The 14,291-nt window shown below is 50.6% G+C and overlaps 1 protein-coding gene across 4 annotated transcripts in view; it reads left to right on the top strand.

Annotated features, from left to right (window-relative positions):
• Nucleotides 1-14,291, top strand: part of SYN2 (synapsin II) — a 190,233-nt gene that overhangs the window by 135,682 nt on the left and 40,260 nt on the right. For all 4 annotated transcript variants that reach the window (XR_011563085.1, XR_011563086.1, XM_070776937.1 and 1 more), the window contains exon 10: nucleotides 1,190-1,339. Coding sequence is in view for 2 of the 4 variants with exons in the window: in XM_070776937.1 (XP_070633038.1) it covers nucleotides 1,190-1,339 (150 nt within the window). In the remaining 2 variants the exon portion in view is untranslated. The remainder of the gene's footprint in view (nucleotides 1-1,189; nucleotides 1,340-14,291) is intronic.

Raw genomic sequence — 14,291 nt, 5'->3', positions numbered from 1 at the left:
AAGGTTCCCGGGTGACACAGCTGGGGAGCGTGCAGAGCCAAACAGCTGCCAGTAGAGCTGTGGTTTCTAACCAGCCGGGCTGACCCACACCATTGGTGAGAGATGCCAGACCCGCGTTCCTGGGTCCTAGCCTGCCACTCCTCCGGGAAGCCTTCAGTGGTTTTGCCATTCTTAGTCTCAGGAAGCTGGCCTTGGGAATCATTGGATCCAGTCTGCTCTGCCAGTGAGAGAATGGAGGCCTGATGCCACAAGCAAAGCCACACAGTGAGTCGGTGTCTCAGCCTGGCTAGAACTCAGTCTCCTGGATGCAGGAGATTCTTCTTAGCCCTTCTCTGAGCCCTGGAGACACTTGACTCAGTCAGGGCCTCTGGCACAACCTTGCTGACCCTTTTCCCATGTTAAAGGGAGAGACAGTGGCCATATGTGTCCTTCACACACATTCCTGTCCAGTCTTCCTGGGAGCAGAAGAGGCTCCTTGCCAGGTGTTGGTAGTATTTACGGAGGATTCATGTCTAGAGCCCAAAGTGGGCTTCAGAATCTACTCCATGGCCTGCTCAGCATGTAACTTCTACATGGTCATACTACCCTCCTCTTGGTGGGCCTTGGTTTTCTTATCCCTGAATGAGAGAGTTGAACTATGGAGTCTGTGATCCTGGGTAGGCAGACACTTCCTAAAGGAGGAAAACATTGATCTGGACCTTGACATACAGGAGGAATTGGCTCGGTGGCGAAAGTGAAGGCATCTCAGGTCATGAGCAAAGGCAGGAAGCCAGTCGTTTAATGGGCAGAGTATCAGTGGGGACAGAGGTTGTGTGGGAGAAGAGTCACAGAGGAGAGAACTGCCTTCTAACCGGAGTTAAGGGCCTGGCCTTCCGTGTTCCTTCTCCCCTGTCTGCCAGTCTCAGAGCACGGGGCTGGACTGTCTGCCTGCCCTCTGCCTCTCCCCGCCACCCTCAGTCGCCAGACTGAAGTCCCACTGAGCCCTGACCTGCATGAAGTCTGGGGAGGCCCAAGGCCAAGGCTGCAGGAGAAGGGAACGGAGGCATGCAAAGGAGCATGCCTCCAACGGAAGACACAGGCACCCACTTCACCCCAACCTACCTCTGCTGGCTTAAGTCCTGCTCGTTCTGAAAGACTGTCCCAGGCCGTGGATGTCTCCTTTCCTAACCGAGTTCCCTTCCTCCCCCAGGTCATGGACTGTAGTATGCCGCTGATCGGGGAGCACCAGGTGGAGGACAGACAACTCATCACTGAGCTGGTCGTCAGCAAGATGAACCAGCTGCTGTCGAGGACCCCTATCCTCTCTCCTCAGAGACCCTTAACCACCCAGCAGCCACAGGTAAGCAGGGAGGAGACACAAAGGCAGCCACGAACCCTTGCCTAGCCTGCTGCTCCAGACGGCAGTGGCTCTAGGACGGAGCAGAGGTCAGATGCCCACAGGTCTGGATGGGCTCTCTGGAGTCTTTTCCTTCTCCCTCTCTTTCCCTTCCCTCCCCTCTGGACACCTGATTATCTTCCATCACCCCTAATAGAAACCTTCTCATTAGCAATATGCAGGATCAGCTTTATAACTGTCCAGAGATGGAGTATCAGATCCCTCCCCTCTGAACTTGAGGACTCCAGGGAACCAGACCCTGTTCCCTCTGGGACTTGTAACCTGGAGTTCTTTGAGGAAGGGCTGGGTCAGGTCTCATTAGCTGCTCAATGCCTGAGAGGTCTGTCACACTTGTAGAGAAAGAAGGGTGTTTCTGAGACACCTGCTGGTCTGGAGAGGGGGAGAGTCGGGTCCCTCATTCTGGGAGAGAGTAACAGGTAGAACTCAAATAAGAACTCTGCTTTCCTCTCTAGGGGAGACGAGACAACTTCCTAGTTGCCTGTGGTGTGTGACTCAGGTCAGTCACATCCCCAATGACAGTACTCCAGCCACAGGTTAGTGGCAGATCCACACTGAAGCTTTGGTGGAACCTCAAGCTCTGTGGCTCTAGAATGGGCCAAAGAAAGGCAGGGACCCTGGGCCTGAGGGCCTTTAGTCCCTCTAGGATGTAGCTCCTTTTTCAAAAATATTGCCAAACTCTTCCCTCCACTGTGTAATAGAGTTGTAACACCTTGGAACAGTGAATCCAAGAACTGAGTCCTAGTTTAGCTCCAAATGGCTGTGTGACTTTGGGGGGAAGTTACTACCCTTTCTAGGGTTCAGGTTTTATCACTTGTAAATGAAAATCTCGCAGCAATCTTGCTTTCAAGATCCTACTTTAAACATTTAAGGAGGTGGAGTCGAACTCAGAATGTGGGCTTTGATGCAAGAACTCTCCAAGTTTGATAGTTTACTGGCTTTGTGACCCTGAGCAAGGACTGTATCTCTGACTCAGGAGAGATCTGAACAATAGCATCTGTATTCTAGGGTTGTTATAAGGATCAAATGAAGTAAAGAACACAAACTATGGCATAGCATATCATAAATGCTCAAAAAAGGCTACCTGTGTTATTACGTAAGCAGGCAGCCTCTGGGTGTGGCTTCCCTCCAGTGTTCGGCTTTGAGATCATCTCTCCCTTTTCTAAAGATCAGGGCTTTCCTGGGATTATGCTGCAATCAGGAGCCAAGTAATTGGATTCTTGAAATCATATGGTAAGAAAGAAGAAAAGGAGGGGGAAAAAAAAGTATAAACTTGTCTGGTTTATTTAGTATAGAAGCAAATTACCCCCACATTTTTCTTCTCATCATTTGAACATCACAGGATCATAGCATAGAAACATAGTTTACAGTCATAACAATGGACCTGAACCCTCAGGAAAGGATTGCATTTTAGTCACTGTTTCACACTCTGGTTAAGAAGGCCAGAAACATAACGCATAAGAAGTGTTTCTGTAGAAAATAACTATGATAAAACAACATGGCAAACGGTAAGTCAGTACCCTCTCTCAATCTGTCTCCTCCGCCCTTTCTCCACCCCCTATTAATACAAGATGATATCTAAATACCTTTTGAGCTTTAAAGATCTCTTTGAGTAGAATTCTCCTTCCATCCTGACTGATGAGAGCTTATGGAGTAACATATGTCTGTGCTGTCTTTGTGCCCAAGTTGAGAGTAGCCCCATGAGGCAGGATGTTGCCATAGATTAGCTTTTGTGTGTGTTACACACCTTCTATAGGGCTTCGCTGGTGGCTTAGATGGTAAAGAATCTGCCTGCAGTGGAGGAGATCAGGGTTCAGTCCCTGGGTCAGGAAGATCCCATGAGGAAGGGAATGGCTATCCGCTCCAGTATTCTTGCCTGGAGAATTCCATGGACAGAGGAGCCTGTCGGGCATCCATCTCCATGGATGGCAGAGTCAGACGCACTGAGCCACTAACACTTTCACTTCTTAGATGGCTCACACTGTGGGGACCTCTAAACAAGTACAAAAATCTGTTCCTGTGCTTTAGGAATATAGTCACCAGATAATTATATAGGGTAATTAGGGTAACACACCTTAGTTGCTTGTTAGAGATACAAGCCCATTATTTACATATTGTGCTTAACTAGAGGTAATAGAAAGATTTTCCTGGTTGAAATAATATCAGGCCTGCAGTAGATTTTATGATTTAGTAAATCTGATGGCATCAAGGTGTCTTCTGGTCCTAGGTGTCTTCTGGTCCTAGCTGTCTCAGTGATGGGATTGGCAGATGGTTGCTCATTCCTGCCCTATAAGACTGACAAGAGTCCCCTTTCCCCCTGACCCCCTGAGAAACAGAGTATCTGGTAGCTGCTTAAAGACTTTATGACAGAGTAAGACAGCCAATGTTGCCCAGGCAAGATAAACAAAAATGGGCTGCTCTGGGGCCCTGTGAGGGTCCCTTCAGGACTTTTGTATACGTGTGCACACTCTCTTGGCTCCTACAGCAAAATCATCCTGACTAGACTGAAGGCTAGGTCAGGAGACCTGAGTTCAATCCGTCCTTGCCACTGACTCATGAGGTCGCCTTGGATAGATTTCCTTTTCTTTCTCCGTCTCAGCATCTCTGTGTGTAAAAGGAAGGGTTGAACCAAGAAATTCACTAAGATCTTTTCTAGCAATAAAATTTAATTATTTGAAAATTATAAAATTTTAGTAACAAAGAAAGACTTTCTCCCTAAAAAAGTGTTTTCACCCAATGAAAGCATTGATTCTTCTTTCATGTGATTCCCTTCCTTTGTGAACATTAAATACTTCAACTTAAATATTTTAAAGAGAAAGCTTTCAGAGTCAAGGCAGGAAACCTGGTAAGGAATGAGCTTCCCTAAACACAGGGGCGCCTGTAAAAATTCCTTATAGCAAAGCCCTTGTGGCTTCAGGGTGAGTTTTCCTCCACTGAGCTTCACAGTTGAAGTTACAACAGGATATTGCAGAAAGCACAGTGTGTTGGGAGTCAAGACACTCAGGGGCCAGTCTCCCTCTGCCAGGACGTTACGTGACTGTGGGTGAGTCACTTCCCACCTCTGGACCTGCTTCCTCACCTGTAAAATGGAACTGGGATAGATGATCTTTAGATCCCTTTCAGTTCTGAGGTCACGTGAAACCTGAGGTCAGCCCACCTGTGAAATCCGAAGGCAAGTCCTTCACAGACCGCCCTTACTCCTGCCACGAGCAGAAAGTTTAGACACTCCCCCAAACCACCCTCAGGTTCGAGAATTCTCTGGAAAGACTCACAGAACTTCCTGAAAGCCACTGTACTCACAGGTGCATTATGGGAAAGGGCACAGATGCAAAAATAAAGGCCCAAGAAGGCTGCCTAGGGCAGAGTTTAGGAGAGTTCCAAACCCAGAGCCTCTTTTGTCCTTAGGATGTGTTAGTCTCTGGCCTCTGTCACTGATAAGGCACAGGGAGTGTTGCCAACCAGGGAAGCTCACCTGAATTCCAGTGTTCAGGGGTTTTTGGGGTTTCATTTCTTAAGCTTGCTTGACTGATTGATCATCTCCTTGAACACTGGCGTCTCCAACTTTCCCCTCCCTAGAGGTCAGTCTAATACCACAGGGCCTGAGGGCCCACCCTGAGTCACCTCATTATCATGCACCATCAAGGGTGGTCTGAGGGGGCCCCCACCTTGAATAACAAAGACACTGCTGTCACTCAGGAAATTCCAAAGAGTGTAGAGGCTACTTCCCTAGGCAGGGAGGGGGATTGTGAATATGGGCCAGATCTTTCTTTGGGCAAGGCCAAATTCTTTACTGCATACATAATTAAATTAATTTAGCAAATGTCTCTCAAATACTTTCAAGCCTTATTTGTCCGTGTTTTCTCGGACCAGCGTAGGCCTAGGCCAAAGTATGTGCTTAAAATTAGTAGACTTGGGGCGACAGGGATAAATGCAACATCTTCGTACCGTCCTAGCTCATGCCCACCATGCCCTCACCACACTGGTACGGGCTTTTGTGTTAGCTGCATCCTCTCTCTGACGTGCTCTTTCTGTTTTTGCATGGCTGGCTCCTTTGTGATCATATCACTGATTCTTCCTCAACTGCTGTGCCTCAGGTCTGGCAGAGGCATCCTGGCTACACTAAGGAGCGGTGTATGTGTGGTCTGCCCAGTACAGTCAGTCGTGGGTAGAAAAGTCCAATGACAATAACAAAACCAAGTCTGTCGGCTTTTTTATTATCACTACGTGGTAGCCATTCTATATAAATGACAGTGATAAACCACTCCCACTTACTTCTCCCTTGATCTGCCAGTGTAATACATACTTGTTGGACGAATTCCCGGTTGGAATAAGTGTCTTTAACAGCCCTAGCAGCGCACTGGACTTGGGGTGGAGATCTTCTGAATTAATTTGGTAGAGTCCAAATGGAAGAGATGCAAACCAAAGCGAGTTTACTTGGGCCTCAGCCAGGGCTTTGAATGGCAATCTGAGCCCATGGGTGTTGCCACTAACTCTTGTCCGCTCCTCACCATCAGGCTCCCCAGTCCTGGCCTCTTTCTTCCATGGCTCTGGCAGCTCAGGCTGCGAGAGCCTCTGAGCTGTGTCATAAGCCGCAGGTGCTCCTGCTTGCCCATATTCTAGGTCAAGACCAGGACAGACTTCTGTTCAGTTCAGTCGCTCAGTCGTGTCTGACTGTCTGGACTGCAGCACACCAGGCTTCCCTGTCCATCACCAACTCCTGGAGCTTGCTCAAATTCATCTCCATCGAGTCAGTGATGCCATCCAACCATTTCATCCTCTGTCGTCCCATGACTTACGACTAGCCGTTGTTGACCTTTCTCCCTTTCTCCCTTCCTCTCCTTGCCTACAGCTCCCCCATTAGAGCTTTTGTTTGTTTCCATGACTCTAAAAAAAAGCCTGAAGAAGGTTAGAGGTGGGGGAGGTGAGCAGAGGGCCTCCCTTACCTTGTCAGCCAGCCACCTAAATGGAGTAATTGTAAGAAGCAGAGAGCAAAGTCATGGGGCTGGGCCCAGGCCAGCTGCCAGGCCCAGTTGAGAGGAATAGGGGCAGGGGTGTCAGAGGCACGAAGTCGCTGAGAGCAGGAGTAAGTGGCAAACCCTTATCATCTTGGCCTCGCCCTGGCTGGCCTGCCAGCTTCAGGGCTGCCCTGAGAGACCCTCTACTTGGAGTGCTGTTCTCAAGGTGGCAGTGACACCTGGTGGCCAGTGCCGGCCAAAACCTCCAGGCTAAATGCCTTCAGAGCCTGCCCCCTCAGGCTTGCTCTCCTCTCCCCTTCTCACTCCCTGTGCAGGGATCTGAGCTGGGCCTCATCACATCCTGGGTCCCTGGAGGGGGTCTGCTCCTGAGGTCCCAGGAACCACAGGGGCAGAGCTGCAGGGGGACAGAACATTTGGGTCACGCCCGCAGAGAAGGTGTCCTGGGGCTCTTACTCATGTGTCTAGTTGTTGTCATTTCATCACATGGCTCTCCTTTTTATTCCCCAATAAAACCTTCCAGAGCCAGAGGACTGAATTGCTCATGAAGGGATTTCAGACACCCCTGGTCTTTCTATCTGGCTGTGGGTTAGACCCCTGAGGGTCTAAGATGCTAAGATTCAGCCTTTGGAAACATGAATGCACATAATGTGTCCAAGAAGAACATGAGGCTCTGCCTCGACCTTGAGCTGATCACAGCACACCTCCAATGTCGCTTACCATCCGGGAGTCACAGCAAGGCAGGTGCTCAGAGGAGAGAGACCCAGAGGTTGGGGCATTTGGTAGATCTGTTCTGTGAGCAGAAGTTAAAAGGGCTGCTGTGGAGCAGCAGAATTCTCAAGGAGCCCGTGACTCCATATCCTCAGCTCTCTGACAGCTGTCATGGGGCAGATCAGGTGCCAAAAGCAAGCCTATTGGAAGAGGTGAGTAAAGTCTCTGATGCTGAGAAAGGAAATGGCTGCTCAGGGAAGCGGTACGTGGCTGCCACATCACTGCTGATGTCCAAGCCACTCTTCAGGCACATGGTGAAAGGCTGGGCTGGAGGCTAGGGCTGTTGGAACAGGCAGCTCTTAACAATCTCCTTCCAGGTCTGAGACACTGTGATCCAGGCTGTGTGCTAGCTAGAGACCTGGGAAAAGCAATGATGAGTGTCCCAAATTGAAGGACTGGGGCCCGATAACCTCTGTCCTTGGGCTTCTGGTGGGGCATTATGCAAGTCCTTTTTCACTGATTCTCTGGCCTAGAGAGATACTCAGAAATGTTTCCAGCTAGGCCTTTCCAGCTGCAAAGGGCTCTGAAGTCTCTCGAGTACAAGGGGACCCGAGATTGAGAAGGGGTCCAAGATTGGAATCTAAAGGGCTAGGCGGTTAGGGAGGAGACACAACTCAGACCCCAAACACAGGCCTCAGAGGGCTTCACTCAGCTCAGAAAAAGTAAATTTCAGGCAAAGAAAGGCCTTCCTGCTTCCCACAGTCAGACTGCTTTAGGGAATTTTTTCCCCAGTGAGTGTAAGCTGAAAATGTGAGATTTGAGGCAGGTTCATATAAAGTCACTAGTGACCAGATCCCTTAACAGACTATTCAGGGAAACTGACTATTTTGAGGCTGTCTTAACTTGTAAGGGACATCTTTAATCACTTGTCGCTGACATTCTGACCTCGGGTGACCCAGCCCTCGGGGCCCCCTTAGGTCTCATGGACCACCCCACGGGACCTTTCTTGTGTCCGTAGGAAATCACTGATCATGGGAGGACTGCAGTCCAGGACATGCCTCAGCCCTCAGAGCAGCAGCTCCCCTCACACAAGGAGGAGGAGCAGGTCCCTGGGTGCTTTTTGTAACCTCTCAGCAGAAGGAAGGTGGGCTCTAGGGACTGCAGGAGTGATCCTAGAAAGGTCCCAAGGTGCCTGGAAACATGCCGTCCCCTTTGCTCCGGCTGAACCTACAACCTCCCGACCACATTCCTTCCTGCTGCCTCATTCCCCCTGGGGTCCTGGACCGGGGGAGCAGGGCCTGGGGAGCTGATCAGAATAGCTCGGTGGCGTGTCCAGCAAGAAGCTTGGCCTGGCCTCTTTCCTGGGGCCAGACCCTGAGACCCTTTCCCAATTTCCTGTCTCAGATATGCTGAGCAAGCACAGGCTTTCCTCCGTGGTGGGGGCCGCTGGACTCTGGCCAGCAACCCTTAAGAGTTGAGTCACTCAGTGTCTTTCCTTCCTCAGCTCTCCAGCCTGCTGGGACCTCCGATAGGAGCTCCTCTCTCACAGCTCGTCTGCTGAAAGCCACAGGCGGGCGAATGAAGGGTGCCTTTGGCACAACCCCACAAATTCTCTTCCATGGACTTGGTTTCTCTCCCAGACTAGTGATTTCCTTTCCAGTCAGCTCAGGAGCTAACATTTACTGTTTTTGAAATGACTTTACTGCATCTTCAGAGGCCTTGCTGGAACACGTCAGTGATACACAGAGGGCAGCCCAGCCCCGAGTCCACACCCTACCCGGCCCACCCTGAACTACTGTGCACTGCTTGTGCAGCTGACAGAAAACCGCCAGCAGTGTCTTCTCCACTGATGCGTGAAATCCTACCATTAAAGCTTCACTCCTCTGGACTGATAATTTATTATTATTCAAATAATAGTAATGATGCTCAGATCATTACTTTACCTGGCACTTTGCTGTTTACAAAGCACAGCCATTATTCTGAGCCTCACAGCCTTTCTGTGAGATGCCTTAAGCTGGTGTTCCTGTCTCTGTTTTACATATCAGCAGAGTGCAAACGATCTGTCCAAGGTTTTTAGGCAGGAGAGCTGGGTCTTCTGGCCCCCAGTTCCACAGACGTTCTGCAGTGCCCTGCTTCGTGCCCTTTGGATGCTCCTCTAGAGCTCAGGGACGGTGAGAAGTGGGGGAGCTGGCCCTGGGGACCCTGTGCAGGGGGAGCCCTTGCCCTCCTCCTCCTCAGCCCCACACTGAACCTTCCAACCTGGAGGCACCTCCACACTTGACCAGCTCTCTCTTGCTGTCCCCTCCCTGGCTTCCCTGGTCACCAGCGCTGGTGGCCTCAAGCACAGTGGAACCCGAGCCCAGTCGGCTTGGATGGGGAGCAGCAGCCCACTCTCCTCAAACCCTGCGCCTGCAGGACTCCTCTGCTCACACCCTGTAGCCTTGGCTTCTTGCTGGGCTCAAGGCTCCACAGCTAAGAAAGGCTTGGCTCATACCTCAGAAAAGTACACAGAGGACCTAATTGGGAGCCCAGAGCCTGTAGAAGTCGCCACAGCCTGTGACTGCAGAACCCCACCTCCACCCGCCCCTCTACCCCCCACCCCGCTCCTCGGACAGGAGTTTGTCCAGGCTCTTTTGAACACTGCTGCCAGGAGGCTCACTCCTGCCCACGCCAGCCCTTGACCTTGATCAAATTCACGTCTGAGTGACTTTGAGCTTCTACCTGGTCCTCGGGGTTTCCCCAGTTACCACATTTACTCCTTTAGACTTGGCTCATTTGGGAAACTGAGACTCAAGAGATTAAGTAACTTGCCCAGAGTCACATGAGGGGAGATGTCATTTCACACTTCTCACCATCCTGTCTGCTCCACGTACCCATTTTATTGCGCTGGTGTCCACCTTTAAAAGAGGCACCCAGACCTGGTGATCACTGCTCTGTCGTGAGGCTTATCCATCCAAAGAGCAGTGGACTGGTGGCCTCCCCTTGTTGGGACACTGATGCGCCTCCAGCTGCAGCGTTGCCCACTGACACCCTCTGAGCCTCTTGTCTTTCTGTCAGCCCAGGCTTGTTTGGGGGTTTTCCTTGTGCTGCTGCAAGGCCATTTATCCTCCTTCTTTGTGTGCAGCTGGGCACAAGCGCTGGACCTCGCATTCTTACCTGTTTGAGTCAACCCAGTTTCCTGAGGGAAATGCTGCTGCTCAGTCTGGCCCCGAGTTCCTGCTGTGGGCTGGCCACAGGCCAGGCTTTGGCAGTGACGCCAGAGTGGCCAGACTTCTGTGGAATTCGGCATCCCAGGCGGCTCTTGGTGACTGGAGACAGATTCCGTGGTAGCCAAACCCCACAGGGAGCAGGCCCTCAGCCCCAGCAGACAGAAGGCTTGTGGGTGGGGCCAGAGAGTCTCAGCCTGGCAAGGGCCGGTCCTGGGGGACTCTGCTCCCTCCTCCCATCACCCCTGGGAAGTCTTCAGTCCGCAAGCTCCATGGGGCGGGGGCCAGAGAAGCTCCCCAGGCGCCAGACCAGGGTGGCGCAGGCACGTTCCCAGGCTCCAGCGTGAAGGACAGCTCCTGGGAGTTCTTCCTCTGCAGCCTTTGGAAGGGAACTTGTGGGCTCAGGTCACCATTGGGGGTCTCAGTCGTATAATTCTGAGGCTACAGAGAGGAGAGGCAGGGCCAGGCTTCATGGTGTCATTACCCTGGCAGCTCATGCTCTGAGTTTTACCATCAGAGCTTAATCTAATCCGTGGGAGTTTTCGTTTTTCCTGGAATCATATGTTCTCAGAGTTGAAAGATGAAGCGTAGTGTTCATCTAACCTATCTCGTATTTCACAGAGGTGTACTCCCTGCTGTATCTCTGTCAGGTAATTTTCTAGCCTCTGCATGAACATACCCACCCTCCCAAGATGCCTCTTCCACTGTTTTTACAATAAGAAGTTCTTCCTGTCATTGAAAGTCTACCTTTCAGAGCTTTTGCCCACTGGCCCTGATTCTGCCCTTGTGCCCTGTGGTCTTCCATAACTTTCTCTGAAAATAGCAGTTCTCTGGGAGGAGAGCATCTTAAGCTGCTCTGAGCAGAGTCGGAGGTGTTTCATGGGCAGCTGTCAGGGGTACAAGGTGAGGCCCTGGGGGAGGGGACCATCAAGAGCCAGTCTACTGGTTCCACAAACTGCATGAGTTTCTCTGTCTTTCATCTGAGTATCCATCTCAGGCTGGGAAAGATCGAAGTCAGGAGAAGAAGGGGACGACAGAGGACGAGATGATTGGATGGCGTCACCAACTCAATGGACATGAGTTTGAGCAAACTCTGGGAGATGGTGAAGGACAGGGAAACCTGGCGTGCTGCAGTCCAGGGGTCACAAAGAGTCAGACACGACTGAGCGACTGAACAACAACACGCCATCTCAGGCAGTGAGACTGTGACACCAGTGGCATGTCAGGGAGCTCAGAGGAGACTGTACCATCACAGCTGAGTCAAGTTTCCCAAAGCCCAGAAACAGGAGCACGCCAAAGGGGGTATTCTATAATGAGAGTGAGACCTGAGAGATGACAGAGCATCAGAAGGAAGGACCCCATCGGTCTCACTGTTACCGCCATCTGTCGTGTCTTATGTAGCACCTGCCAGGGACAGATACTCGTAGATATCTCAATAGACAGATGCATAGGTAGTAGATCGATTGGTGGATAATATCCCTTTATATCATAGAAACCATTGGAAGAAAGATAGATGCAGAGGGGGAAAATAGTTTGCCCAAGGCCACCAAGCTAGTAAGTGGGAGATTTAGGTTTAAACCCAACGTCTTCCTAACCCCAAGGCCCAAATTCCACTGTGCTGCCCAGTCTTAAAGACTTACTGTCGGGGACCCAATGGAGTGTGTGTGTGTGAGTGAGTGTGTGTGTGTGTGTGTGCGCGCGTGTGTGTGTGTGTGCGCGCGCGTGTGTGTGTGTTGGGCGGTAGGGTTGATAGGCCGCTCGGCTAAAAAGGCAGCCCTGGTGTCCCGTGTGTCCATTACCACACACCATCCTATAGTCTCCTCTTCCAACTGGCAGCCAGACCAGGGGGAGGAAGAGCTCACGGTGGGAAAGAACTCTGGGGCCTGAAGTGTCACTAACTTGACTGGATTACGCAGTCTTGATGGAGATCATTTCTGCTTCTTTGAGGATTGTATTGAATTTCCCTTCTGCACCGAGCGGGCAGGCACGGGTAGCCAGCCTCATGTTCTAATTCTCTAACCTGAGCATTTTCAGAGCTGTTGATCAGAGTTGATCCCAGATACGGGGTGGTTTGACATCTATGGTTTAATGACGTCTTTCTCTTGAAAGACTTATACCCTACTTCATTTTGGACTTTACTGTTGTGGCGTGGTTATTTATCTAATAAGCAGTCATTAAGGACCTCTTATGTGCTCAGTCCTGTGCTTGGTGACATTGATAGAATGACAATAGTCTTAAACTTTCCAAAATAGTCCCAATCTTAACTATTTTACCTTTTAAATAAATAATTACCAAATCAAGCCATACATCCCAATTTTTCTTTAGAAAAAATGGGCACTGTAACTGTTAGGAATTCATGAGAAGGTGAAGACTCATCATCCTTGCTGTCAAGGATCTGGTGATAGAAACATCATCCCAGTCTTCAAGATGATAACAAGACAGTCTGTTAAGTGCTGTTATAGCATTTCAGAGAGGAAACCACAATCAAAGGGGGCAATCAGAAGAGAGATTTCACACATGAGGTATAATTTGACTCAGACCTCCAGGATGTGTGGGATTGGATTGGTTGAAAAGGAGAGAAGGTGTTTTTGGAGGATACTTATCATAAACACTGGAGTGGCCTAGATTAGAGAACAAGCAGTGAAGGGTCAGGCTGGAAGGAGCAGGCATGTTTAGAACATGAGGAACAGAGGCTCAAGGGGCCAGTCCAGCCATGACGAAGCAAGTTTCTGGTGTCAGCCTGAAGAATGCAGACGTCATCCTGTGGGCGACGGGAAGAGGTCAGACTGCCTGGGCTCGCGTGCCAGCTGCCTCTGTAATACCTGACTTAGCTGGGCCTCAGCTTCCTTATCTAAAAATCAGGGATGTGGATACTTGGAGAGCTGCTGTGAGGCTTAAGGGAAATACTGCATAAAATTGTTCATCATGTTGCCTGGCACGTGTATAGTGTTAGCTGTAAATTATTTAGAGCAGTGAAAATGTTACTTGCTCAGTTGTATCTGAGTCTTTGCGACCCCGGGGACTGTAGCCCGCTGGGCTCCTCTGTCCAGGGAATTCTCCAGGCGAGAATACTGGAGTGGGTAGCCATTTCTTTTTCTAGGGGATCTTCCTGACCCAGGGATAGAACCCAGGTCTTCTGCATTGCAGGCAGATTCTTTTTCATCTGAGCCACAAGGGAAGCCCATTTAGAGCAGTAAAGTGAGACAATTAGAGAAGGAGTTTAAGAGGATAATAGGTATCCAGAAGATGGATTGGAAAGGAGACTAAAGAATTGAGAGACTATTCTAGTAGTTTAAACAAGAAATGATACAGGCCTGACCAGAGTTGGTCAAGAGGAAATAGTGAATCTTGGATGCCAAGACGGAAAACCTGGTGGGTCTTGATGGCTGATTGGAAGGTGTGGGCTCTAGCTGGTTGGGTATGAGGATTTCAGGGTCAGGGGTGAGACCCACCTTGAAGGCCCCATGCAAGCCTTGAAAGAAGGGAAAGGGAAGTGTGAGCGTTCTTGCTGTGATCTGTACGATACCGGGATTGTGGATAGAATGGACACCCTCTGGGGCAGTGGCACCAAAGACATTTCAGAGGGTCTCCCTGCCTTCTACTGCCTGAAATCCTCTTGGTAGAACGGCTGTAGGCAACGCTGTCGTTGAAAGACCGTGACCCTGGCGAGAGTGGCCCTTTTGCTCTCCTAGTAGTGGGGCTGAAAACAGGCCTGCAGCAGCAGGAAGGGAGATAGGAGGCCAGATCAGGGGCCCATGGAAATGGGGAACAGTTTTAATGTGGGAGTAGGGCTGGGGGGTGGGGGCTGTCACAAGGGAGAGGAGCACTGAAAGAGGAAGTGGGGGTGCTGAGGACTTGCAGGGCCTCTCCCGGCCTCGCCTCCAAAGCTCGGGCTTTGACATCACCGTCAGCACACTTGGCAGCCCCCCGGCTCGTGGAGCATCTCCCCTGAGCTGAATTCAGGCTCCACATGCTCCCTGCCTTCAGTGCAAACCATAGAGAAACTGA

Source organism: Bos indicus, chromosome 22, assembly GCF_029378745.1.
Source record: "Bos indicus isolate NIAB-ARS_2022 breed Sahiwal x Tharparkar chromosome 22, NIAB-ARS_B.indTharparkar_mat_pri_1.0, whole genome shotgun sequence".
Classification (NCBI taxonomy): domain Eukaryota; kingdom Metazoa; phylum Chordata; class Mammalia; order Artiodactyla; family Bovidae; genus Bos; species Bos indicus.
This window is presented reverse-complemented; position numbering and strand designations above follow the sequence as displayed.